We start from the raw sequence: 25,747 nt of genomic DNA, 5'->3' as shown, positions 1-25,747 counted from the left end.
TAGGTCCAAGTCAGCATGGATTTGTGAAAGGGAAATCATGTTTGACAAATCTTCTGGAATTTTTTGAGGATGTTTCCAGTAGAGTGGACAAGGGAGAACCAGTTGATGTGGTATATTTGGACTTTCAGAAGGCTTTCGACAAGGTCCCACACAAGAGATTAATGTGCAAAGTTAAAGCACATGGGATTGGGGGTAGTGTGCTGACATAGATTGAGAACTGGTTGTCAGACAGGAAGCAAAGAGTAGGAGTAAATGGGTACTTTTCAGAATGGCAGGCAGTGACTAGTGGGGTACCGTAAGGTTCTGTGCTGGGGCCCCAGCTGTTTACATTGTACATTAATGATTTAGACGAGAGGATTAAATGTAGTATCTCCAAATTTGCGGATGACACTAAGTTAGGTGGCAGTGTGAGCTGTGAGGAGGATGCTATGAGGCTGCAGAGTGACTTGAATAGGTTAGGTGAGTGGGCAAATGCATGGCAGATGAAGTATAATGTGGATAAATGTGAGGTTATCCACTTTGGTGGTAAAAACAGAGAGACAGACTATTATCTGAATGGTGACAGATTAGGAAAAGGGGAGGTGCAAAGAGACCTGGGTGTCATGGTACATCAGTCATTGAAGGTTGGCATGCAGGTACAGCAGGCAGTTAAGAAAGTATATGGCATGTTGGCCTTCATAGCGAGGGGATTTGAGTACAGGGGCAGGGAGGTGTTGCTACAGTTGTACAGGGCCTTGGTGAGGCCTCACCTGGAGTATTGTGTACAGTTTTGGTCTCCGAACTTGAGGAAGGACATTCTTGCTATTGAGGGAGTGCAGCGAAGGTTCACCAGACTGATTCCCGGGATGGCGGGACTGACCTATCAAGAAAGACTGGATCAACTGGGCTTGTAGTCACTGGAGTTCAGAAGAATGAGAGGGGACCTCATAGAAACGTTTAAAATTCTGATGGGTTCAGACAGGTTAGATGCAGGAAGAATGTTCCCAATGTTGGGGAAGTCCAGAACCAGGGGTCACAGCCTAAGGATAAGGGGTAAGCCATTTAGGACCGAGATGAGGAGAAATTTCTTCACCCAGAGAGTGGTGAACCTGTGGAATTCTCTGCCACAGAAAGTTGTTGAGGCCAATTCACGAAATATATTCAAAAGGGAGTTAGATGAAGTCCTTACTACTCGGGGGGGATCAAGGGGTATGGCGAGAAAGCAGGAATAGGGTACTGAAGTTGCATGTTCAGGCATGAACTCATTGAATGGCGGTGCAGGCCCGAAGGGCCGAATGGCCTACTCCTGCACCTATTTTCTATGTTTCTATGTCTGTTTCCTGGCCAATATTTATCCCTCAATCAACATAATTAAAAAAATAAATAAACAGATTATCTGGGTCATTATCACATTGCTGTTTGTGGGAGCTTGCTCTGCGCAAATTGGCTGCCGCGTTTCCTACATTACAACAGTGACTACATCAGGCCATAAACCCTGCTCATATATATTCCTTTTTTTTTTATATAACCGCCCCCGCACCCCATTTTCCAACAGTCTATCAACTCTGGATCAGTTCCTATGGACTGGAGGGTAGCTAATGTAACACCACTTTTTAAAAAAGCAGGTAATTATCGACCGGTTAGCCTGACATCAGTAGTGGGGAAAATGTTGGAATCAATTATTAAAGATGAAATAGCAGCGCATTTGGAAAGCAGTGATAGGATCGGTCCAAGTCAGCATGGATTTATGAAAAGGAAATCATGCTTGACAAATCTTCTGGAATTTTTTGAGGATGTAACTAGTAGAGTGGACAAGGGAGAACCAGTGGATGTGGTGTATTTGGACTTTCAAAAGGCTTTTGACAAGGTCCCACACAAGGTTGGTGTACAAAATTAAAGCACATGGTATTGAGGGTAATGTACTGATGTGGATAGAGAACTGGTTGGCAGACAGGAAGCAGAGTGTCGGGATAAACGGGTCCTTTTCAGAATGGCAGGCAGTGACTAGTGGGGTGCCGCAGGGCTCAGTGCTGGGACCCCAGCTATTTACAATATACATTAATGATTTAGACGAAGGAACTGAACGTAATATCTCCAAGTTTGCAGATGACAATAAGCTGGGTGGCAGTGTGAGCTGTGTGGAGGATGCTAAGAGGCTGCAGGGTGACTTGGACAGGTTAGGTGAGTGGGCAAATGCATGGCAGATGCAGTATAATGTGGATAAATGTGAGGTTATCCACTTTGGTGGCAAAAACAGGGAGGAAGATTATTATCTGAATGGTGACAGATTAGGAAAAGGGGAGGTGCAACGAGACCTGGGTGTCATGGTACATCAGTCATTGAAAGTTGGTATGCAGGTACAGCAGGCGGTGAAGAAGGCAAATGGTATGTTGGCCTTCATAGCGAGAGGATTTGAGTATAGGAGCAGGGAGGTCTTACTGCAGTTGTACAGGGCCTTGGTGAGGCCTCACCTGGAATATTGTGTTCAGTTTTGGTCTCCTAATCTGAGGAAGGACATTCTTGCTATTGAGGGAGTGCAGCAAAGGTTCGCCAGACTGATTCCCGGGATGACAGGACTGACATATGAGGAGAGACTGGATCGACTAGGCTTATATTCACTGGAATTTAGAAGAATGAGAGGGGATCTCATAGAAACATATAAAATTCTGACGGGACTGGACAGGTTAGATGCAGGAAGAATGTTCCCGATGTTGGGGAAGTCCAGAACCATGGGACACAGTCGAAGGATAAGGGGTAGGCCATTTAGGACCGAGATGAGGAGAAACTTCTTCACTCAGAGAATTGTGAACCTGTGGAATTCTCTACCACAGAGAGTTGTTGAGGCCAGTTCATTAGATATATTCAAAAGGGAGTTAGATGTGGCTCTTAGCGCGAAAGGGATCAAGGGGAATGGAGAGAAAGCAGGAATGGGGTACTGAAGGTGAATGATCAGCCATGATCATATTGAATGGTGGTGCAGGCTCGAAGGGCCGAATGGCCTACTCCTGCACCTATTTTCTATGTTTCTATGTTAACAAAAATGTCTCTTTCCCAGGGCAGCTGGTGATGGTTCTACCATTCACACCCCACCGAGACTCAGCTCATGTTTCCGAACTTGTGCCATTAGCATCTCATTTTTGCCCATCAACCCTTTTGTCACTCCTGCCTTTCACCCTATCACAGGCCTTCCCTGTTGTTCTTTCTCCCCCATCAGTGTCCCTGCACTACCTGGGGAACATGTTACATCTCGACCTTTTACAGTTCAGACGAAGGGTCAGGGACTGAACCGTTAACTCTGTTTCTCTCCACAGTTGCCGCCCGACCCGCAGAGAATTCCAGCGTTTTCTGCTTATACTCCAAAAGAAATAGGTGTCGGCCATACGGCCCCTCGAGCCTGCTCCGCCATTTAATACGATCATGGCTGATCCGATCATGGACTCAGCTCCACTTTCCCGCCCGCTCTACATAACCGATAAGAAAATAAGGGGTTATGGGGAGCGGGCGGGGAAGTGGAGCTGAGTCCATGATCGGATCAGCCATGATCGTATTAAATGGCGGAGCAGGCTCGAGGGGCCGAATGGCCTACTCCTGCTCCCATTTCTTATGACTCCCTTATCGCTCAAAAATCTGTCTATCTCCGCCTTAACTATATTCAATGACCCAGCCTCCACAGCTCTCTGGGGCAGAGAATTCCAGATTTACAACCCTCTGAGAGAAGAAATTCCTCCTCATCTCCGTCTTAAATGGGCGAGCCCCTTATTCTGAGACTATGCCCCCTGGTTCTAGATTCCCCCACGAGTGGAAACATCCTCCCTGCATCCACCTTGTCGAGCCCCCTCAGAATATTATGTTTCAATAAGATCACCTTTCATTCCTCTAAACTCCAATGAGTACAGGCCCAACCTGATCAACCTTTCTTCATAAGACATAGAAACATAGAAAATAGGTGCAGGAGTAGGCCATTCGGCCCATCGAGCCTGCACCACCATTCAATATGATCATGGCTGATCATGCAACTTCAGTACCCCATTCCTGCTTTCTCTCCATACCCCCTGATCCCTTTAGCCGTAAGGGCCACATCTAACTCCCTTTTGAATATATCTAACGAACTGGCCTCAACAACTCTCTGTGGTAGTGAATTCCACAGGTTCACAATTCTCTGGGTGAAGAAGTTTCTCCTCATCTCGGTCCTAAATGGCTTACCCCTTATCCTTAGACTGTGAGCCCTGGTTCTGGACTTCCCCCAACATCGGGAACATTCTTCTTGCATCTAACCTGTCCCGTCCCGTCAGAATTTTACATGTTTCTATGAGATCCCCTCTCATCCTTCTAAACTCCAGTGAATATAAGCCTAGTCGATCCAGTCTTTCAGTCCTGCCATCCCGGGAATCAGTCTGGTGAACCTTCGCTGCACTCCCTCAATAGCAAGAACGTCCTTCCTCAGATTAGGAGACCAAAACTGAACACAATACTCCAGGTGTGGCCTCACTAAGGCCCCTGTACAACTGTAGCAAGACCTCCCTGCTCCTATACTCAAATCCCCTCGCTATGAGGATTTTAGGGGGGGGGGAAAAAACATTTTGAAGGCTAAAGGGCCAGAAGAATGATGGGGGAGGAGGAGGGAGACCTGCTCCTACATTCAAATCCCCTCGCTATGAGGATTTTAGGGGGGGGAAAAAAACATTTTGAAGGCTAAAGGGCCAGAAGAATGATGGGGGAGGAGGAGGGAGACCTGCTCCTACACTCAAATCCTCTCGCTATGGGGATTTGAGGAAAAGGCAACCCCTTTTTGAAGGCTAAAGGGTGGTGGGGGGGGGGGGGGGGGCGGTAGAAGACACAGGAGGGGGAAGGGGGGGGGGAAAGGGGAGGTGGAAAGCCAGCGAGCCAGCCCGTTACCTTCTCCGCCGCGCTGTCGATGTGCGACTGGTTGTAGAACGAGCCGACGGCCTTGGACCGCTCCTTGGTGACCTCGTGGTGGTGGTGGTGGAGCTGGTGGTGGTCATTGTCGCTGGCCGAGGTGGACCAGCGCCTGGCCGCGACCGAGGCCAGGGCCGCCGAGCAGGAGGAGGAGGAGGAGGAGGAGGAGACGCCGGCCCGGCCCATCGCCAGCAGCAGCAGCAGCATGGCGGCGGAGCCCAGAGACCACCGCCGCTTCCTCAGTCTTGGTGGTTGGCTCGCTTTTTTTTTTCTTTGTTAATGTCCTTTTTTCTTTCAAAGGTGACCTTTTCTGCCGAGCAAAGGACTCTGGAGGCTTAACTCTTCCATGCTGCTGTGAGAAAACCTGGGCCCCATTGCCCTCTTTGTGGGGGGGGAGGAATGAGAGAAGTTAGCTGCAGTTGGCCAAGGGCGCCATTTTGGTTGGCCTATTTTCTGTCCCCCCCCTTGCAGTCCGGCCCTTGTTCCCCAGGAGAAGGCTCGACGTCAGGCGTGCGTCGTGACGTTCCGTGCGTGCCTTTTGCGCGCGCGGATGGGGTGGGGGGGGTGGTGTGGTGTGGTCGCTGAGGAGGTGGGATGGGGGCGTGGTCGCACCTCAACCAATCAAGCTCCCCCCCCCCCCCCCACCTACCTCCCCGCCAGACAAAGGGAGACGTCATCGCGCCCGGCTTGCGTGTGGCAAGCCACGCCCCCCCCTTCCAAACACACACCACAGCAGGCTGCCAGTGCGCGTGCGCGTTCTCCTCACCGCCACCTCGACGAACCAGCCCCCCCCCCCCCCCCCCGCCGGTCCGCAAACACAGACCAAGGGTGACGTCATCGCGCCGTCTTGCGTGGGGCAAAAGCCACGCCCCCTCTCCCTCCATCGCGACTCGGCGTCCAGTGCGCGTGCGCGTTCTCCATTCGACCTCGGATGGGGATGGGGGGGGGGGGGGCCACCCCTCTGACAAAAATGGGCGACGTCATCACGCCCGGCTGGCGTGCGGCAAAAGCCACGCCCCCTCTCCGGCCATCCCGGCTCGGCGTCCAGTGCGCGTGCGCGTTCTCCTCTCCGCCACCTCGATCAATCGACCTCGGATGGGGATGGGGATCAGACGAAGGGCGACGTCATCGCGCCCGGCTTGCGTGGGGCAAAAGCCACGCCCCCCCACGGCTCCGCGGCCAGCGCGCGTGCGCGGCTCCATTCCCTTCCCTCCCGCCGGCAGCCAGTGTCATGGCGGCGGTCGCCCTGACGCAGACGCCGATCAAGACGGAGCAGATGGAGACGGAGGCCGAACCCAGCACCGCGGCCGCCGCCGCCCTCCTGCGCGACGGGGCGAAGGCGAGCGCCGGCCCGGGGCCGCCGCCGGCGGAGGTCAAGCGGGAGGCGGGACTGGAAGAACCGGCGGCGGCGGCGGCGGCGGCATCGCTTCAGCCTCCGCCTCAGGGGCCGCCGCCGTCGTCGTCGTCCCAGCAGCGCCGCGGCGCCGAGACACCGCCCCCCAGCGGCGGCGGCCGGCACTGCAACAACAACAACAACAGCAGCTACAACAACAACAGCTACAACAACAACAACAACACCACCCCCAGCAACAGGGAGCAAGAGGTGACGGTGGAGATTGGGGAGACGTACCTGTGCAGGAGGGCGGACAGCTCTTGGCGTAAGCTTCCCCGCCGCCAGATTCCACCGCCGCGGCGGGCCTGGCGCGGTCGCCTTTTCCCCCCGGCCCCCGGCCCTGGAGATTCCCCCGGCCGTGGAGGCCAGTTTGTTGGATATATTCGACAGGGAGTGAGATGTGGCCCTAACGGCGAAAGGGATCGAGGGGGTTACGGAGAGAAAGCAGGAACGGGGGCACTGAGGGAGCGATCAGCCGTGATCTTATTGAATGGCGGTGCGGGCTCGAAGGGCGGAATGGCCGACTCCTGCACCTATTTTCTATCTTTCGATGTGGGGTGTCAGTGGGACTTGGGTCGATGGTGTGTCAGTGGGACTTGGGTCGATGGTGTGTCAGTGGGACTTGGGTCGATGGTGTGTGGTGTTTCAGTGGGACTTGGGTCAATGGTGTGTCAGTGGGACTTGGGTCAATGGTGTGTCAGTGGGACTTGGGTCAATGGTGTGTCAGTGGGACTTGGGTCGATGGTGTGTCAGTGGGACTTGGGTCGATGGTGTGTCAGTGGGACTTGGGTCGATGGTGTGTGGTGTGTCAGTGGGACTTGGGTCGATGGTGTGTCAGTGGGACGTGGGTCGATGGTGTGTCAGTGGGACTTGGGTCGATGGTGTGTGGGGTGTCAGTGGGACTTGGGTCGATGGTGTGTGGTGTGTCAGTGGGACTTGGGTCGATGGTGTGTCAGTGGGACTTGGGTCGATGGTGTGTCAGGTGTCAGTGGGACTTGGGTCGATGGTGTGTCAGTGGGACTTGGGTCGATGGTGTGTCAGTGGGACTTGGGTCGATGGTGTGTGGTATGTCAGTGGGACTTGCGTCGATGGTGTGTGGTGTGTCAGTGGGACTTGGGTCAATGGTGTGTCAGTGGGACTTGGGTCAATGGTGTGTCAGTGGGACTTGGGTCAATGGTGTGTCAGTGGGACTTGGGTCAATGATGTGTCAGTGGGACTTGGGTCGATGGTGTGTGGTGTGTCAGTGGGACTTGGGTCGATGGTGTGTGGTGTGTCAGTGGGACTTGGGTCGGTGGTGTGTCAGTGGGACTTGGGTCGATGGTGTGTGGTGTGTCAGTGGGACTTGGGTCGATGGTGTGTGGTGTGTCTGTGGGACTTGGGTCGATGGTGTGTCAGTGGGACTTGGGTCGATGGTGTGTCAGTGGGACTTGGGTCGATGGTGTGTGGTGTGTCAGTGGGACTTGGGTCGATGGTGTGTGGTGTGTCAGTGGGACTTGGGTCGATGGTGTGTGGTGTGTCAGTGGGACTTGGGTCGATGGTGTGTCAGTGGGACTTGGGTCGATGGTGTGTCAGTGGGACTTGGGTCGATGGTGTGTCAGTGGGACTTGGGTCGATGGTGTGTCAGTGGGACTTGGGTCGATGGTGTGTGGTGTGTCAGTGGGACTTGGGTCGATGGTGTGTCAGTGGGACTTGGGTCGATGGTGTGTCAGTGGGACGTGGGTCGATGGTGTGTCAGTGGGACTTGGGTCGATGGTGTGTCAGTGGGACTTGGGTCGATGGTGTGTGGTGTTTCAGTGGGACTTGGGTCAATGGTGTGTCAGTGGGACTTGGGTCAATGGTGTGTCAGTGGGACTTGGGTCAATGGTGTGTCAGTGGGACTTGGGTCGATGGTGTGTCAGTGGGACTTGGGTCGATGGTGTGTCAGTGGGACTTGGGTCGATGGTGTGTGGTGTGTCAGTGGGACTTGGGTCGATGGTGTGTCAGTGGGACGTGGGTCGATGGTGTGTCAGTGGGACTTGGGTCGATGGTGTGTGGGGTGTCAGTGGGACTTGGGTCGATGGTGTGTGGTGTGTCAGTGGGACTTGGGTCGATGGTGTGTCAGTGGGACTTGGGTCGATGGTGTGTCAGGTGTCAGTGGGACTTGGGTCGATGGTGTGTCAGTGGGACTTGGGTCGATGGTGTGTCAGTGGGACTTGGGTCGATGGTGTGTGGTATGTCAGTGGGACTTGCGTCGATGGTGTGTGGTGTGTCAGTGGGACTTGGGTCAATGGTGTGTCAGTGGGACTTGGGTCAATGGTGTGTCAGTGGGACTTGGGTCAATGGTGTGTCAGTGGGACTTGGGTCAATGATGTGTCAGTGGGACTTGGGTCGATGGTGTGTGGTGTGTCAGTGGGACTTGGGTCGATGGTGTGTGGTGTGTCAGTGGGACTTGGGTCGGTGGTGTGTCAGTGGGACTTGGGTCGATGGTGTGTGGTGTGTCAGTGGGACTTGGGTCGATGGTGTGTGGTGTGTCAGTGGGACTTGGGTCGATGGTGTGTGGTGTGTCTGTGGGACTTGGGTCGATGGTGTGTCAGTGGGACTTGGGTCGATGGTGTGTCAGTGGGACTTGGGTCGATGGTGTGTGGTGTGTCAGTGGGACTTGGGTCGATGGTGTGTGGTGTGTCAGTGGGACTTGGGTCGATGGTGTGTGGTGTGTCAGTGGGACTTGGGTCGATGGTGTGTCAGTGGGACTTGGGTCGATGGTGTGTCAGTGGGACTTGGGTCGATGGTGTGTCAGTGGGACTTGGGTCGATGGTGTGTCAGTGGGACTTGGGTCGATGGTGTGTGGTGTGTCAGTGGGACTTGGGTCGATGGTGTGTCAGTGGGACTTGGGTCGATGGTGTGTCAGTGGGACGTGGGTCGATGGTGTGTCAGTGGGACTTGGGTCGATGGTGTGTCAGTGGGACTTGGGTCGATGGTGTGTGGTGTGTCAGTGGGACTTGGGTCGATGGTGTGTCAGTGGGACTTGGGTCGATGGTGTGTCAGTGGGACTTGGGTCGATGGTGTGTCAGTGGGACTTGGGTCGATGGTGTGTGGTGTGTCAGTGGGACGTGGGTCGATGGTGTGTCAGTGGGACTTGGGTCGATGGTGTGTCAGTGGGACTTGGGTCGATGGTGTGTGGTGTGTCAGTGGGACTTGGGTCGATGGTGTGTGGTGTGTCAGTGGGACTTGGGTCGATGGTGTGTGGGGTGTCAGTGGGACTTGGGTCGATGGTGTGTGGTGTGTCAGTGGGACTTGGGTCGATGGTGTGTGGTGTGTCAGTGGGACTTTGGTCGATGGTGTGTCGGGTGTCAGTGGGACTTGGGTCGATGGTGTGTGGTGTGTCAGTGGGACTTGGGTCGATGGTGTGTGGTGTGTCAGTGGGACTTGGGTCGATGGTGTGTGGTGTGTCAGTGGGACTTGGGTCGATGGTGTGTGGTGTGTCAGTGGGACTTGGGTCGATGGTGTGTGGTGTGTCAGTGGGACTTGGGTCGATGGTGTGTCAGTGGGACTTGGGTCGATGGTGTGTCAGTGGGACTTGGGTCGATGGTGTGTGGTGTGTCAGTGGGACTTGGGTCGATGGTGTGTGGTGTGTCAGTGGGACTTGGGTCGATGGTGTGTCGGGTGTCAGTGGGACTTGGTTCGATGGTGTGTCGGGTGTCAGTGGGACTTGGTTCGATGGTGTGTCGGATGTCAGTGGGACTTGGGTCGATGGTGTGTGGTGTGTCAGTGGGACTTGGGTCGATGGTGTGTCAGTGGGACGTGGGTCGATGGTGTGTGGGGTGTCAGTGGGACGTGGGTCGATGGTGTGTCAGTGGGACTTGGGTCGATGTTGTGTCAGTGGGACTTGGGTCGATGGTGTGTCAGTGGGACTTGGGTCGATGGTGTGTCAGTGGGACTTGGGTCGATGGTGTGTCAGTGGGACTTGGGTCGATGGTGTGTGGTGTGTCAGTGGGACGTGGGTCGATGGTGTGTCAGTGGGACTTGGGTCGATGGTGTGTCAGTGGGACTTGGGTCGATGGTGTGTGGTGTGTCAGTGGGACTTGGGTCGATGGTGTGTCAGTGGGACGTGGGTCGATGGTGTGTGGGGTGTCAGTGGGACTTGGGTCGATGGTGTGTCAGTGGGACTTGGGTCGATGGTGTGTCAGTGGGACTTGGGTCGATGGTGTGTCAGTGGGACTTGGGTCGATGGTGTGTGGTGTGTCAGTGGGCATTGGGTCGATGGTGTGTCGGGTGTCAGAGGGACTTGGGTCGATGGTGTGTGGTGTGTCAGTGGGACTTGGGTCAATGGTGTGTGGTGTGTCAGTGGGACTTGGGTCGATGGTGTGTCAGTGGGACTTGGGTCGATGGTGTGTGGTGTGTCAGTGGGACTTGGGTCAATGGTGTGTGGTGTGTCAGTGGGCATTGGGTCGATGGTGTGTCGGGTGTCAGTGGGACTTGGGTCGATGTTGTGTCAGTGGGACTTGGGTCGATGGTGTGTCAGTGGGACTTGGGTCGATGGTGTGTGGTGTGTCAGTGGGACTTGGGTCGATGTTGTGTCAGTGGGACTTGGGTCGATGGTGTGTGGTGTGTCAGTGGGCATTGGGTCGATGGTGTGTGGTGTGTCAGTGGGACTTGGGTCGATGGTGTGTCGGGTGTCAGTGGGACTTGGGTCGATGTTGTGTCAGTGGGACTTGGGTCGATGGTGTGTCAGTGGGACTTGGGTCGATGGTGTGTGGTGTGTCAGTGGGACTTGGGTCGATGGTGTGTGGTGTGTCAGTGGGACTTGGGTCGATGGTGTGTGGTGTGTCAGTGGGACTTGGGTCGATGGTGTGTCGGGTGTCAGTGGGACTTGGGTCGATGGTGTGTCAGTGGGACTTGGGTCGATGGTGTGTGGTGTGTCAGTGGGACTTGGGTCGATGGTGTGTGGTGTGTCAGTGGGACTTGGGTCGATGGTGTGTCGGGTGTCAGTGGGACTTGGGTCGATGGTGTGTGGTGTGTCAGTGGGACTTGGGTCGATGGTGTGTCAGTGGGACTTGGGTCAATGGTGTGTGGTGTGTCAGTGGGACTTGGGTCGATGGTGTGTGGTGTGTCAGTGGGACTTGGGTCGATGATGTGTCAGTGGGACTTGGGTCGATGGTGTGTCAGTGGGACTTGGGTCGATGGTGTGTGGTGTGTCAGTGGGACTTGGGTCGATGGTGTGTCAGTGGGACTTGGGTCGATGGTGTGTGGTGTGTCAGTGGGACTTGGGTCGATGGTGTGTCAGTGGGACTTGGGTCGATGGTGTGTCAGTGGGACTTGGGTCGATGGTGTGTGGTGTGTCAGTGGGACTTGGGTCGATGGTGTGTCAGTGGGACTTGGGTCGATGGTGTGTCAGTGGGACTTGGGTCGATGGTGTGTGGTGTGTCAGTGGGACTTGGGTCGATGGTGTGTCAGTGGGACTTGGTTCGATGGTGTGTCGGATGTCAGTGGGACTTGGGTCGATGGTGTGTGGTGTGTCAGTGGGACTTGGGTCGATGGTGTGTCTGTGGGACTTGGGTTGATGGTGTGTCGGGTGTCAGTGGGACTTGGGTCGATGGTGTGTCGGGTGTCAGTGGGACTTGGGTCGATGGTGTGTCTGTGGGACTTGGGTCGATGGTGTGTGGTGTGTCAGTGGGACTTGCGTCGATGGTGTGTCGGATGTCAGTGGGACTTGGGTCGATGGTGTGTGGTGTGTCAGTGGGACTTGGGTCGATGGTGTGTGGTGTGCCAGTGGGACTTGGGTCGATGGTGTGTGGTGTGTCAGTGGGACTTGGGTCGATGGTGTGTGGTGTGTCAGTGGGACTTGGGTCGATGGTGTGTCGTGTGTCAGTGGGACTTGGGTCGATGGTGTGTCAGTGGGACTTGGGTCGATGGTGTGTGGTGTGTCAGTGGGACTTGGGTCGATGGTGTGTCAGTGGGACTTGGGTCGGTGGTGTGTCAGTGGGACTTGGGTCGATGGTGTGTGGTGTGTCAGTGGGACTTGGGTCGATGGTGTGTCGGATGTCAGTGGGACTTGGGTCGATGGTGTGTGGTGTGTCAGTGGGACTTGGGTCGATTGTGTGTCAGTGGGACTTGGGTCGATTGTGTGTCAGTGGGACTTGGGTCGATGGTGTGTCTGTGGGACTTGGGTCGATGGTGTGTCGAATGTCAGTGGGACTTGGGTCGATTGTGTGTCAGTGGGACTTGGGTCGATGGTGTGTCTGTGGGACTTGGGTCGATGGTGTGTGGTGTGTCAGTGGGACTTGGGTCGATTGTGTGTCAGTGGGACTTGGGTCGATGGTGTGTGGTGTGTCAGTGGGACTTGGGTCGATTGTGTGTCAGTGGGACTTGGGTCGATGGTGTGTCAGTGGGACTTGGGTCGATGGTGTGTGGTGTGTCAGTGGGACTTGGGTCGATTGTGTGTCAGTGGGACTTGGGTCGATGGTGTGTCTGTGGGACTTGGGTCGATGGTGTGTCTGTGGGACTTGGGTCGATGGTGTGTCTGTGGGACTTGGGTCGATGGTGTGTCAGTGGGACTTGGGTCGATGGTGTGTCAGTGGGACTTGGGTCGATGGTGTGTGGTGTGTCAGTGGGACTTGGGTCGATGGTGTGTGGTGTGTCAGTGGGACTTGGGTCGATGGTGTGTGGTGTGTCAGTGGGACTTGGGTCGATGGTGTGTCAGTGGGACTTGGGTCGATGGTGTGTCAGTGGGACTTGGGTCGATGGTGTGTCAGTGGGACTTGGGTCGATGGTGTGTGGTGTGTCAGTGGGACTTGGGTCGATGGTGTGTCAGTGGGACTTGGGTCGATGGTGTGTGGGGTGTCAGTGGGACTTGGGTCGATGGTGTGTTGGGTGTCAGTGGGACTTGGGTCGATGGTGTGTCAGTGGGACTTGGGTCGATGGTGTGTGGTGTGTCAGTGGCACTTGGGTCGATGGTGTGTGGTGTGTCAGTGGGACTTGGGTCGATGGTGTGTGGTGTGTCAGTGGGACTTGGGTCGATGGTGTGTGGTGTGTCAGTGGGACTTGGGTCGATGGTGTGTGGGGTGTCAGTGGGACTTGGGTCGATGGTGTGTGGTGTGTCAGTGGGACTTGGATCGATGGTGTGTGGTGTGTCAGTGGGACTTGGGTCGATGGTGTGTGGTGTGTCAGTGGGACTTGGATCGATGGTGTGTGGTGTGTCAGTGGGACTTGGGTCGATGGTGTGTGGTGTGTCAGTGGGACTTGGGTCGATGGTGTGTGGTGTGTCAGTGGGACTTGGGTCGATGGTGTGTCGGGTGTCAGTGGGACTTGGGTCGATGGTGTGTCAGTGGGACTTGGGTCGATGGTGTGTCAGTGGGACTTGGGTCGATGGTGTGTCAGTGGGACTTGGGTCGATGGTGTGTGGTGTGTCAGTGGGACGTGGGTCGATGGTGTGTGGGGTGTCAGTGGGACTTGGGTCGATGGTGTGTGGTGTGTCAGTGGGACTTGGGTCGATGGTGTGTCAGTGGGACTTGGGTCGATGGTGTGTCAGTGGGACTTGGGTCGATGGTGTGTCAGTGGGACTTGGGTCGATGGTGTGTCAGTGGGACTTGGGTCGATGGTGTGTGGTGTGTCAGTGGGACTTGGGTCGATGGTGTGTGGTGTGTCAGTGGGACTTGGGTCGATGGTGTGTCAGTGGGACTTGGGTCGATGGTGTGTGGTGTGTCAGTGGGACTTGGTTCGATGGTGTGTCAGTGGGACTTGGATCGATGGTGTGTCTCGGACTTGGGTCGATGGTGTGTCAGTGGTACTTGGGTCGATGGTGTGTGGTGTGTCAGTGGGACTTGGGTCGATGGTGTGTCAGTGGGACTTGGGTCGATGGTGTGTCAGTGGGACTTGGGTCGATGGTGTGTCTGTGGGACTTGGGTCGATGGTGTGTGGTGTGTCAGTGGGACTTGGGTCGATGGTGTGTCAGTGGTACTTGGGTCGATGGTGTGTGGTGTGTCAGTGGGACTTGGGTCGATGGTGTGTCAGTGGGACTTGGGTCGATGGTGTGTCTGTGGGACTTGGGTCGATGGTGTGTGGTGTGTCAGTGGGACTTGGGTCGATGGTGTGTCAGTGGTACTTGGGTCGATGGTGTGTGGTGTGTCAGTGGGACTTGGGTCGATGGTGTGTGGTGTGTCAGTGGGACTTGGGTCGATGGTGTGTCTGTGGTACTTGGGTCGATGGTGTGTGGTGTGTCAGTGGGACTTGGGTCGATGGTGTGTGGTGTGTCAGTGGGACTTGGGTCGATGGTGTGTGGTGTGTCAGTGGGACTTGGGTCGATGGTGTGTGGTGTGTCAGTGGGACTTGGGTCGATGGTGTGTCAGTGGGACTTGGGTCGATGGTGTGTCAGTGGGACTTGCATCGATGGTGTGTGGTGTGTCAGTGGGACTTGGTTCGATGGTGTGTGGTGTGTCAGTGGGACTTGGGTCGATGGTGTGTGGTGTGTCAGTGGGACTTGGGTCGATGGTGTGTGGTGTGTCAGTGGGACTTGGGTCGATGGTGTGTCAGTGGGACTTGGGTCAATGGTGTGTCAGAGGGACTTGGGTCGATGGTGTGTCAGTGGGACTTGGGTCGATGGTGTGTGGTGTGTCAGTGGGACTTGGGTCGATGGTGTATCGGGTGTCAGTGGGACTTGGGTCGATGGTGTGTGGTGTGTCAGTGGGACTTGGGTCGATGGTGTGTCAGTGGGACTTGGGTCAATGGTGTGTCAGTGGGACTTGGGTCGATGGTGTGTGGTGTGTCAGTGGGACTTGGGTCGATGGTGTGTGGTGTGTCAGTGGGACTTGGGTCGATGGTGTGTCAGAGGGACTTGGGTCGATGGTGTGTGGTGTGTCAGTGGGACTTGGGTCGATGGTGTGTCAGTGGGACTTGGGTCGATGGTGTGTCAGTGGGACTTGGGTCAATGGTGTGTCAGTGGGACTTGGGTCGATGGTGTGTGGTGTGTCAGTGGGACTTGGGTCGATGGTGTGTCAGTGGGACTTGGGTCGATGGTGTGTCTGTGGGACTTGGGTCGATGGTGTGTCAGTGGGACTTGGGTCGATGGTGTGTCAGTGGGACTTGGGTCGATGGTGTGTCAGTGGGACTTGGGTCGATGGTGTGTCAGTGGGACTTGGGTCGATGGTGTGTGGTGTGTCAGTGGGACTTGGGTCGATGGTGTGTCAGTGGGACTTGGGTCGATGGTGTGTGGTGTGTCAGTGGGACTTGGGTCGATGGTGTGTGGTGTGTCAGTGGGACTTGGGTCGATGGTGTGTCAGTGGGACTTGGGTCGATGGTGTGTCAGTGGGACTTGGGTCGATGGTGTGTCAGTGGGACTTGGGTCGATGGTGTGTCAGTGGGACTTGGGTCGATGGTGTGTGGTGTGTCAGTGGGACTTGGGTCGATGGTGTGTGGTGTGTCAGTGGGACTTGGGTCGATGGTGTGTTGGGTGTCAGTGGGACTTGGGTCGATGGTGTGTGGTGTGTCAGTGGGACTTGGGTCGATGGTGTGTCAGTGGGACTTGGGTTGATGGTGTGTCAGTGGGACTTGGGTCGATGGTCTGCAGTGACAGGATCGGTCCAAGTCAGCATGGATTTATGAAAGGGAAATCATGGTTGACAAATCGTCTCGAATTATTTGAGGATGTAACTGGTAGAGTGGACAAGGGAGAACCAGTGGATGTGGTGTATTTGGACTTTCAAAAGGCTTTTGACAAGGTCGCACACGAGATTGGTGTGCAAAATCAAAGCACATGGTATTGGGGGTAATGTACTGACGTGGATAGAGAACCGGTTGGCAGACAGGAAGCAGAGAGTCAGATTAAACGCGTCCTTTTCAGAATGGCAGGCAGTGACGGGTGGGGTACCGCAGGGCTCAGTGCTGGGACCCCAGCTATTTACAAGATACGTTCATGATTTAGACAAAGGAATTAAATGTAATATCTCCAAGTTTGCAGATGACATGAAGCTGGGTGGCGGTGTGAGCTGTGAGGAGGATGCTAAGAGGCTGCAGGGTGACTTGGACAGGTTAGCTGAGTGGGCAAATGCATGGCAGATGCAGTATAATGTGGATAAATGTGAGGTTATCCACTTTGGTGGCAAAAACAGGAAGGCAGAATATTATCTGAATGGTGACAGATTAGGAAAAGGGAAGGTGCAACGAGACCTGGGTGTCATGGTACATCAGTCATTGAAAGTTGGCATGCAGGTACAGCAGGCGGTGAAGAAGGCAAATGGCATGTTGACCTTCATAGCTAGGGGATTTGAGTATAGGAGCAGGGAGGTCTTACTGCAGTTGTACAGGGCCTTGGTGATGCCTCACCTGTAATATTGTGTACAGTTTTGGTCTCCTAATCTGAGAAAGGACGTTCTTGCTATTGAGGGAGTGCAGCGAAGGTTCACCAGACTGATTCCCAGGGTGGCAGGACTGACATATGAGGAGAGACTGGATCGACTGGGCTTATATCCACTGGAGTTTAGAAGGATGAGAGAAACATATAAAATTCTGACAGGATTGGGCAGGTTAGATGCAGGAAGAACGTTCCCGATGTTGGGGAAGTCCAGAACCGAGGTCACAGTCGAAGGATAAGGGGTGAGCCATTTAGGACCGAGATGAGGAGAAACTTCTTTGCTCAGAGAGTTGTTAACCTGTGGAATTCTCTACCGCAGAGAGTTGTTGAGGCCAGTTCATTAGATATATTCAAAAGGGAGTTAGATGTGGCCCTTACGGCTAAAAGGATCAAGGGGTATGGAGAGAAAGCAGGAATGGGGTACTGAGGTGAATGATCAGCCATGATCATTTTGAATGGTGGTGCAGGCTCGAAGGACCGAATGGCGTACTCCTGCACCTGTTTTCTATGTTTGCGCGTGGTGCTGGCTCAGGAGGGTCAACGAGGGCAGCGCGTCTGACGCAATCTATCTGCTCCACAACGTGAGGAATAGCAGCAGCGGCCCCTTGGGCCCCCTCCGTCATTCACTGAGATCACGGCCGATCCGATCTGGGTCTCGACTCTGCTTCCCTGCCTGCTCCCCATAACCCTTCACTCCCTTATCGTTCAAAAATCTGTCTATCTCCACCTTGAATATATTCAATGACCCAGCCTCCACAGCTCTCCGGGGCTGAGAATTCCACAGATTTGCAACCCTCTGAGAGAAGAATTTCATAGAAACATTGCAAATAGGTGCAGGAGCAGGCCATTCGGCCCTTCGAGCCTGCACCACCATTCAATAAGATCATGGCTGATCATTCACCTCAGTACCCCATTCCTGCTTTCTCTCCATACCCCTTGATTCCTTTAGCTGTAAGGGCCACATCTAACTCCCTCTTGAATATATCCAATGAATTGGCCTCAACAACTTTCTGTGGTCGAGAATTGCACAGGTTCACAATTCTCTTGAGTGAAGAAGTTTCTCCTCATCTCGGTATAAATGGCTTACCCCCTATCCTTAGACTGTGACCCCTGATTCTGGACCTCCCCAACATTTCCGTTTTAAATGGGCGGCCCCTTACTCTGAAACTATGGCCCCTAGTTCGAGATTCCCCCACGAGGGGAAACATCCTCTCTGCAGCTACCCTGTCCGGCCCCCTCAGAATCTTATACGTTTCAATAAGATCACCTCTCATTCTTCTAAACTCCAATGAGTATAGGCCCAACCTGCTCAACCTTTCTTCATAAGACAACCCCCCTCATCTCCGGAATCAACCTCATGAACCTTCTTGATGAGGGCAGTGCATTTGATGTAGTGTGCATGGATTTCCGCAAGGCTTTTGATAAGGTCCCACATGGCAGACTGGTCACGAAAGTCACAGCCCACGAGATCCAGGGCAAAGTGGCAAGTTGGATCCAAAATTGGCTCAGAGGCAGGAAGCAAAGGGTAACGGTTGATGGGTGATTTAGTGACTGGAAGGCTGTATCCAGTGAGGTTCCGCAGGGCTCAGTGCTGGGTCCCTTGCTTTTTGTGATATACATCAATGATATAGACTTGAATATTGGGGGTATGATTAAGAAGTTTGCAGATAATATTAAGATCGGCTATGTGGCTAATGGCAAAGAGGAAACTGTGGACTGCAGGAAGATATCGATGGACTGGTCAGGGGCAGAACAGTGGCAAATGGAATTCAATCTGTAGAAGTGTGAGGTAATGCATTTGGGGGAGGGCTAACAAGGCGAGGGAATACACAATAAATGGTAGGACACTGAGAGGTGTAGAGGAACAGAGGGACCTTGGAGTGCAGGTCCACAGATCCCTGAAGGCAGCAGGCCAGGTAGATCAGGTGGATAAGAAGGCACACGGGATACTTGCCTTTATTAGCCGAGGCACAGAATATAAGAACTTGAACTGTATACAATACCAGTTAGGCCACAGCTGGAATACTGCGTGCAGTTCTGGTCACCACATTACAGGAAGGATGTGATTGCACTGGAGAGGGTGCAGAGGAGATTTACCAGGATGTTGCCGGAACTGGAGAATTTTAGCGATGAGGAAAGATTGGATAGGCTGGGGTTGTTTTCTTTGGAACAGAGGAGGCTGAGGGGAGATCTTATTGAGGTGTATAAAATTATGAGGGGCCCAGATAGAGTGGATAGGACGGACCTGTTTCCCTTAGCAGAGGGGTCAACAACCAGGGGGCATAGATTTAAAGTAATTGTGGGGAGGTGTAGAGGGGCTTTGAGGGGAAATGTCTTCACCCAGAGGGTGGTGAGGGTCTGGAACTCACTGCCTGAAAGGGTGGTAGAGGCAGAAACCCTCACCACATTTAAAAAGTACTTGGAGGTGCACTTGAACTGCCCTCGTATATGAAACACGAAAAGTTACCATGCAGGCACAGCAAGTAATTAGGAAGACAAATGGAACGCTGGCCTTTATAGCAAGGGGGAAGGAGTATCAAAGTGGAGATGTCTTTCTCTAACTGATGAGCCCACACCTGGAGTACTGCGTGCAGGTTTAGTCTCTGTATTTAAGGAGGGATATACTTGCATTGGAGGCAGTTCAGAGAAGGTTCACTCGGTTGATTCCTGAGATGAAGGGGTGGTCTTTTGAGGACAGGTTGAGCAGGGCCTATCCTCATTGGCGTTCAGAAGAATGAGAGGCGATCTTATTGAAACGTATAAGATTCTGAGGGGGCTTGACAAGGTAGATGCAGAGAGGATGTTCCCCCTCGTGGGGGAATCTAGAACTAGGGGGCATAATCTCAGAATAAGGGGTCGTCCATTTAAAACTGAGATGAGGAGGAATTTCTTCTCTGAGGGCCGTGAATCTTTGGAATTAAGAACATAAGAAACAGGAACAAAGTCGGCCATATGGCCCCTCGAGCCTGCTCCGCCATTCAATAAGATCATGGCTGATCCGATCATGGACTCAGCTCCACTTCCCCGGCCACTCCCTATAACCCCTTATCCCCTTATCGTTTAAGAAACTGTCTATTTCTGTCTTAAATATATTCAATGTCCCAGCCTCCACAGCTCTCTGAGGCAGCAAATTCCACAGATTTACAATCCTCTGAGAGAAGAAATTTCTCCTCATCTCAGTTTTAAATGGGCGGCCCCTTATTCTAAGACCATGCCCCTAGTTCTAGTCTCCCCCACGAGGGGGAACATCCTCTCTGCATCCACCTTGTCAAGTCCCCTCATAATCTTATACATTTCGATAAGATCACCTCTCGTTCTTCTGAACTCCAATGAGTAGAGGCCCAACCTACTCAACCTTTCCTCATAAGTCAACCCCCTCATCTCCGGAATCAACCTAGTGAACCTTCTCTGAACAGCCTCCAAAGCAAAGTATATCCTTTTGTAAATATGGAAACCAAAACTGCACGCAGTACTCCAGGTGTGGCCTCACCAATACCCTGTATAACTGGAGCAAGACTTCTCTGCTTTTATACTCCATCCCCTTTGCAATAAAGGCCAAGATACCATTGGCCTTCCTGATCACTTGCTGTACCTGCATACTAACCTTTTGTGTTTCATGCACAAGTAACCCCCAGGTCCCGCTGTACTGCGGCACTTTGCAATCTTTCTCCATTTAAATAATAACTTGCTCTTTGATTTTTTTTTTGCCAAAGTGCATGACCTCACACTTTCCAACATTATACTCCATCTGCCAAATTTTTGCCCACTCACTTAGCCTGTCTATGTCCTTTTGCAGATTTTGTGTGTCCTCCTCACACATTGCTTTTCCTCCCATCTTTGTATCCAACTTCGAGACATCCCTGTCCCGCGTCCCCACGGGCGACAAATATATTTTCCTAGGTGACTTTAATGCCGTGTCTCCTATATTCAAGACTGAGATGGACAGATTCTTGAACTGTAGGGGGCATCAAGGGATAAATATGAGGTTATCCACTTTGGTGGCAAAAACTCGAAGACAGAATATTATCTGAATGGTGGCAGATTAGAAAAAGGGGAGGTGTAACGAGACCTGGGTGTCATGGTTCATCAGTCATTGAAAGTTGGCATGCAGGTACAGCAGGTGGTGAAGAAGGCAAATGGTATGTTGGCCTTCATAGCTGGGGGATTTGAGTATAGGAGCAGGGAGGTCTTACTGCAGTTGTACAGGGCCTTGGTGAGACCACACCTGGAATATTGTGTTCAGCTTTGGTCTCCTAATCTGAAGAAGGACGTTCTTGCTATTGAGGGAGTGCAGCGAAGGTTCACCAGACTGATTCCCGGGATGGCTGGACTGACATATGAGGAGAGACTGGATCAACTGGGCTTGTATCCACTGGAGTTTAGAAGGATGAGAGGGGATCTCATAGAAACATCTAAAATTCTGACGGGACTGGACAGGTTAGATGCAGGAAGAATGTTCCCGATATTTGGGGAAGTCCAGAACCAGGGGTCACAGTCTTAGGATAAGGGGTAAAGCCATTTAGGACCAAGATGAGGAGAAACTTCTTCACTCAGAGAGTTGTGAACCTGTGGAATTCTCTACCACAGAAAGTTGTTGAGGCCAGTTCGTTAGATATATTCAAAAGGGAGTTAGACGTGGCTGTTACGATTAAGGGGATCAAGGGGTATGGAGAGAAAGCAGGAAAGGGGTACTGAAGGAATGATCAGCTGTGATCATATTGAATGGTGGTGCAGGCTCGAAGGGCTGAATGGCCAACTCCCGCTCCTATTTCTTATGTTCTTATTCCACGCCTGCTGTATTTTATATCTTTCGTATGGTCGTAGCAAATCAAATGTCAACAACAACAACTTGTATTTATATAGCACCTTCAACGTCTCAAGGCGCTTCACAGGAGCGTCATCAGACAAAATATGACACCCGCTCACATGAGGAGAAATTAGCGCAGGTTGGTCAAAGAGGTCGGTTTTAAGAAGCATTTTGAAGGAGGAAAGAGAGACGGAGAGGTTTAGGGAGGGAGTTCCAGAGCTTGGGGCCCCGGCAACAGAAGGCACGGCCACCAATGGTGGAGCGATTATAATCAGGGATGGTCAGGAGGACAGAATTAGAGGACCGCAGACATCTCGGGGGGTTGTGGGGCTGGAGGAGGTTACAGAGATAGGGAGGGGTTGTAGAGGCTGGAGAAGGTTGCAGAGATAGGGAGAGGTCTAGGGGCTGGAGGAGGTTACAGAGATAGGGAGGGGTTGTGGGGCTGGAGGAGGTTACAGAGATAGGGAGGGCTGTAGAGGCTGGAGAAGGTTGCAGAGATAGGGAGAGGTGTAGGGGCTGGAGGAGGTTACAGAGATAGGGAGGGGGGCGAGGGCCATGGAGGGATTTGAAAACAAGGATGAGAATTTTGAAATTGAGGCGTTGCTTAACCGGAAGCCAATGTAGGTCAGCGAGCACAGGGGTGATGGGTGAGCGGGACTCGGTGTGAGTTAGGACACGGGGCAGCGAGCACAGGGGGTGATGGGTGAGCAGGACTGGGTGTGAGTTAGGACACGGGGCAGTGAGCACAGGGGTGATGGGTGAGCGGGACTCGGTGTGAGTTAGGACACAGGGCACCGAGCACAGGGGGTGATGGGTGAGTGGGACTCGGTGCGAGTTAGGACACGGGGCAGCGAGCACAGGGGGTGATGGGTGAGCGGGACTCCGTGTGAGTTAGGACACGGGGCAGCGAGCACAGGGGGTGATGGGTGAGTGGGACTGGGTGTGAGTTAGGACACGGGGTCAGTGAGCACAGGGGGTGATGGGTGAGTGGGACTCGGTGCGATTTAGGACACGGGGTCAGTGAGCACAGGGGGTGATGGGTGAGCGGGACTGGGTGCGAGTTAGGACACGGGACAGCGAGCACAGGGGGTGATGGGTGAGCGGGACTCGGTGTGAGTTAGGACACGGGGCAGCGAGCACAGGGGGTGATGGGTGAGCGGGACTGGGTGCGAGTTAGGACACGGGACAGCGAGCACAGGGGGTGATGGGTGAGTGGGACTCGGTGTGAGTTAGGACACGGGGTCAGTGAGCACAGGGGGTGATGGGTGAGTGGGACTCGGTGCGAGTTAGGACACGGGGTCAGTGAGCACAGGGGGTGATGGGTGAGCGGGACTGGGTGCGAGTTAGGACACGGGACAGCGAGCACAGGGGGTGATGGGTGAGCGGGACTTGGTGCGAGTTAGGACAGGGGGCAGCGAGCACAGTGGGTGATGGGTGAGCGGAACTCGGTGCGAGTTAGGACACGGGGCAGTGAGCACAGGGGGTGATGGGTGAGTGGGACTCGGTGTGAGTTAGGACACGGGGCAGTGAGCACAGTGGGTGATGGGTGAGTGGGACTTGGTGCGAGTTAGGACACGGAGCAGTGAGCACAGGGGGTGATGGGTGAGCGGGACTTGGTGCGAGTTAGGACATGGGACAGCCCAGTTTTGGATGACCTCAAGTTTATGTCAATATCTAAGTCGGATATCCAGGCCAAAGCTTCCGGTGTAACCGCGTGGATATCTTGTTGGCTGCCTGCGAACTTCCTCTGAGGGCAGTGCTCGGTGATGTGCTCCGGGGTCTGATTCGGAGCTCCACAGTCATATAATGGAGATGCTTTAATCTTCTACCTGTGGAGACGGTGGCAGTATCGACCGTGACCGGTCATTGAAAGTTGGTATGCAGGTACAGCAGGTGGTGAAGAAGGCAAATGGTAGTATGTTGGCCTTCATAGCGAGAGGATTTGAGTACAGGAGCAGGGAGGTCTTACTGCAGTTGTACAGGGCCTTGGTGAGACCACACCTTGAGTATTGTGTGCAGTTTTGGTCTCCTAATCTGAGGAAGGACATTCTTGCTATTGAGGGAGTGCAGCGAAGGTTCACCAGACTGATTCCCAGGATGGCAAGTCTGACATATGAAGAAAGACTGGATCGACTGGGCCTTTATTCATTGAAATTTAGAAGAATGAGAGGGGATCTCATAGAAACATATAAAATTCTGATGGGACGGGACAGGTTAGATGCAGGAAGAATGTTCCCGATGTTGGGGAAGTCCAGAACCAGGGGTCACAGTCTAAGGATAAGGGGTAAAGCCATTTAGGACCGAGATGAGGAGAAACTTCTTCACCCAGAGAATTGTGAACCTGTGGAATTCTCTGCCACAGAGAGTTGTTGAGGCCAGTTCGTTGGATATATTCAAAAGGGAGTTAGATGTGGCCCTTACGGCTAAAGGGATCAAGGGGTACGGAGAGAAAGCAGGAATGGGGTACTGAAGTTGCATGATCAGCCATGATCATATTGAATGGTGGTGCAGGCTCGAAGGGCCGAATGGCCTGCTCCTGCACCTATTTTCTATGTCTCTATGAGACGGTTGGTGGTTGTCCACTGTTTGCGAGGGAGGTTTGATCCGAGAGGTTGTACTGTGGGGTCCTCTATAAGGAACCCATTCTGAATGTTGTGGTTCTTCCAAGCGTTTCGCCGTCGGTCGTCGAGGCTGAGGGGAGACCCGCGACGGTCCAAAATGGGCGCCTAGATTTGCGAGGTGTTGGTGGTAGGTTGTTTAAGTCGGCCCGGATTGGCGTGTCTTTGCTGACATAGCGGCCGTATTCTCTGGAGACGGCATATTCGCGGCGTAGGTGTGGCGGTGCGATGTTTGCGAGCACGGGCAGCCGAGGTATTGGTGTCGATAAAAGCGTGACAGTGATAATTCTCATAGTAGACGAGAGAGTTGTTGAGGCCAATTCATTGGATATATTCCAGAGGGAGTTAGATACGGCTCTTACGGTTAAGGGGATCAAGGGGTATGGCGAGAACGCAGGAAAGGGGTACTGAAGGAATGATCAGCCATGATCTTATTGAATGGTGGTGCAGGCTCGAATGGCCTACTCCTGCACCTATTTTCTATGTTTCTATGACAAAAAACAGATTATCTGGTGATTATCACATTGCTGTTTGTGGGAGCTTGCTGTGCGAGAATTGGTGCCGAGTTTCCCAGTGACAACACTCCAAAACTACGGCTGTAAAGCACTTTGAGACGTCCGGTGGACGTGAAAGGCGCTATATAAATACAAGTCTTTTGTCAAGCGCCTCGGGACGACTCACTACGTGAAGGGCGCTGCAGAAATACATGTTGCTGTTAAAGTTTGGCAACAAGACGTGACGGGAGAACGCAAGAAAGGGCTTGACTTCCTGTTCCCCCTGTCACAACAGCAGAGGCAAGGGCTCCCTGCTGACCTCTGGCTCAGGGCTGTGGGAGCAAAGTATGGTTTAACAGGGATTGGCTCGGGCAGACACCTTTGACGGGAAAAGTGGATAAATACTTGACACAGAGTACGATACAGGACTATGGGGAGAGAGCGGGGCAGTGGGATTAGTTTGGGGATTGATACAGATCTATGGGGAGAGAGCGGGGCTGTGGGATTAGTTTGAGGATTGATACAGGGCTATGAGGAGAGAGCGGGGCAGTGGGATTAGTTTGGGGATTGATACAGGGCTATGAGGAGAGAGCGGGGCAGTGGGATTAGTTTGGGGATTGATACAGATCTATGGGGAGAGAGCGGGGCTGTGGGATTAGTTTGAGGATTGATACAGGGCTATGAGGAGAGAGCGGGGCAGTGGGATTAGTTTGGGGATTGATACAGGGCTATGGGGAAAGAGTGGGGCAGTGGGATTAGTTTGGGGATTGATACAGGGCTATGGGGAGAGAGCGGGGCAGTGGGATTAGTTTGGGGATTGATACAGGGCTATGGGGAGAGAGCGGGGCAGTGGGATTAGTTTGGGGATTGATACAGGGCTATGGGGAGAGAGCGGGGCAGTGGGATTAGTTTGGGGATTGATACAGGGCTATGGGGAGAGAGCGGGGCAGTGGGATTAGTTTGGGGATTGATACAGGGCTATGGGGAGAGAGCGGGGCAGTAGAATTAGTTTGGGATTGATACAGGGCTATGAGGAGAGAGCGGGGCAGTGGGATTAGTTTGGGGATTGATACAGGGCTATGGGGAGAGAGCGGGGCAGTGGGATTAGTTTGGAGATTGATACAGGGTTATGGGGAGGGAGCGGGGCAGTGGGATTAGTTTGGGGATTGATACAGGGCTATGAGGAGAGAGCAGGGCAGTGGGATTAGTTTGGGG

The 25,747-nt window shown here is 53.5% G+C and overlaps 2 protein-coding genes across 2 annotated transcripts in view; one reads left to right on the top strand and one right to left on the bottom strand.

Moving 5' to 3' along the window:
* The window catches only part of LOC139257918 (branched-chain alpha-ketoacid dehydrogenase kinase-like), a 77,050-nt gene extending 71,481 nt beyond the window's left edge, over window positions 1-5,569 (bottom strand). The window contains exon 1 of the mRNA XM_070874665.1: window positions 4,876-5,569. Coding sequence (XP_070730766.1) covers window positions 4,876-5,103 — 228 coding nt within the window. The 5' untranslated portion in view covers window positions 5,104-5,569. The remainder of the gene's footprint in view (window positions 1-4,875) is intronic.
* A 284-nt stretch (window positions 5,570-5,853) lies between these two features.
* Window positions 5,854-25,747, top strand: part of kat8 (K(lysine) acetyltransferase 8) — a gene marked incomplete at its 3' end in the record, with an annotated part of 41,609 nt that continues 21,715 nt past the window's right edge. Inside the window, exon 1 of the mRNA XM_070874666.1 lies at window positions 5,854-6,554. Within this exon, the coding sequence (XP_070730767.1) occupies window positions 5,867-6,554 (688 nt within the window). The remainder of the gene's footprint in view (window positions 6,555-25,747) is intronic.

The sequence above is a fragment of the Pristiophorus japonicus genome, unplaced genomic scaffold (genome assembly GCF_044704955.1).
Source record: "Pristiophorus japonicus isolate sPriJap1 unplaced genomic scaffold, sPriJap1.hap1 HAP1_SCAFFOLD_929, whole genome shotgun sequence".
NCBI classification, from domain to species: Eukaryota; Metazoa; Chordata; class Chondrichthyes; family Pristiophoridae; genus Pristiophorus; species Pristiophorus japonicus.
Note: the sequence above shows the minus strand (reverse complement) of the source record. Positions and strands in the feature narration are given on the sequence as shown.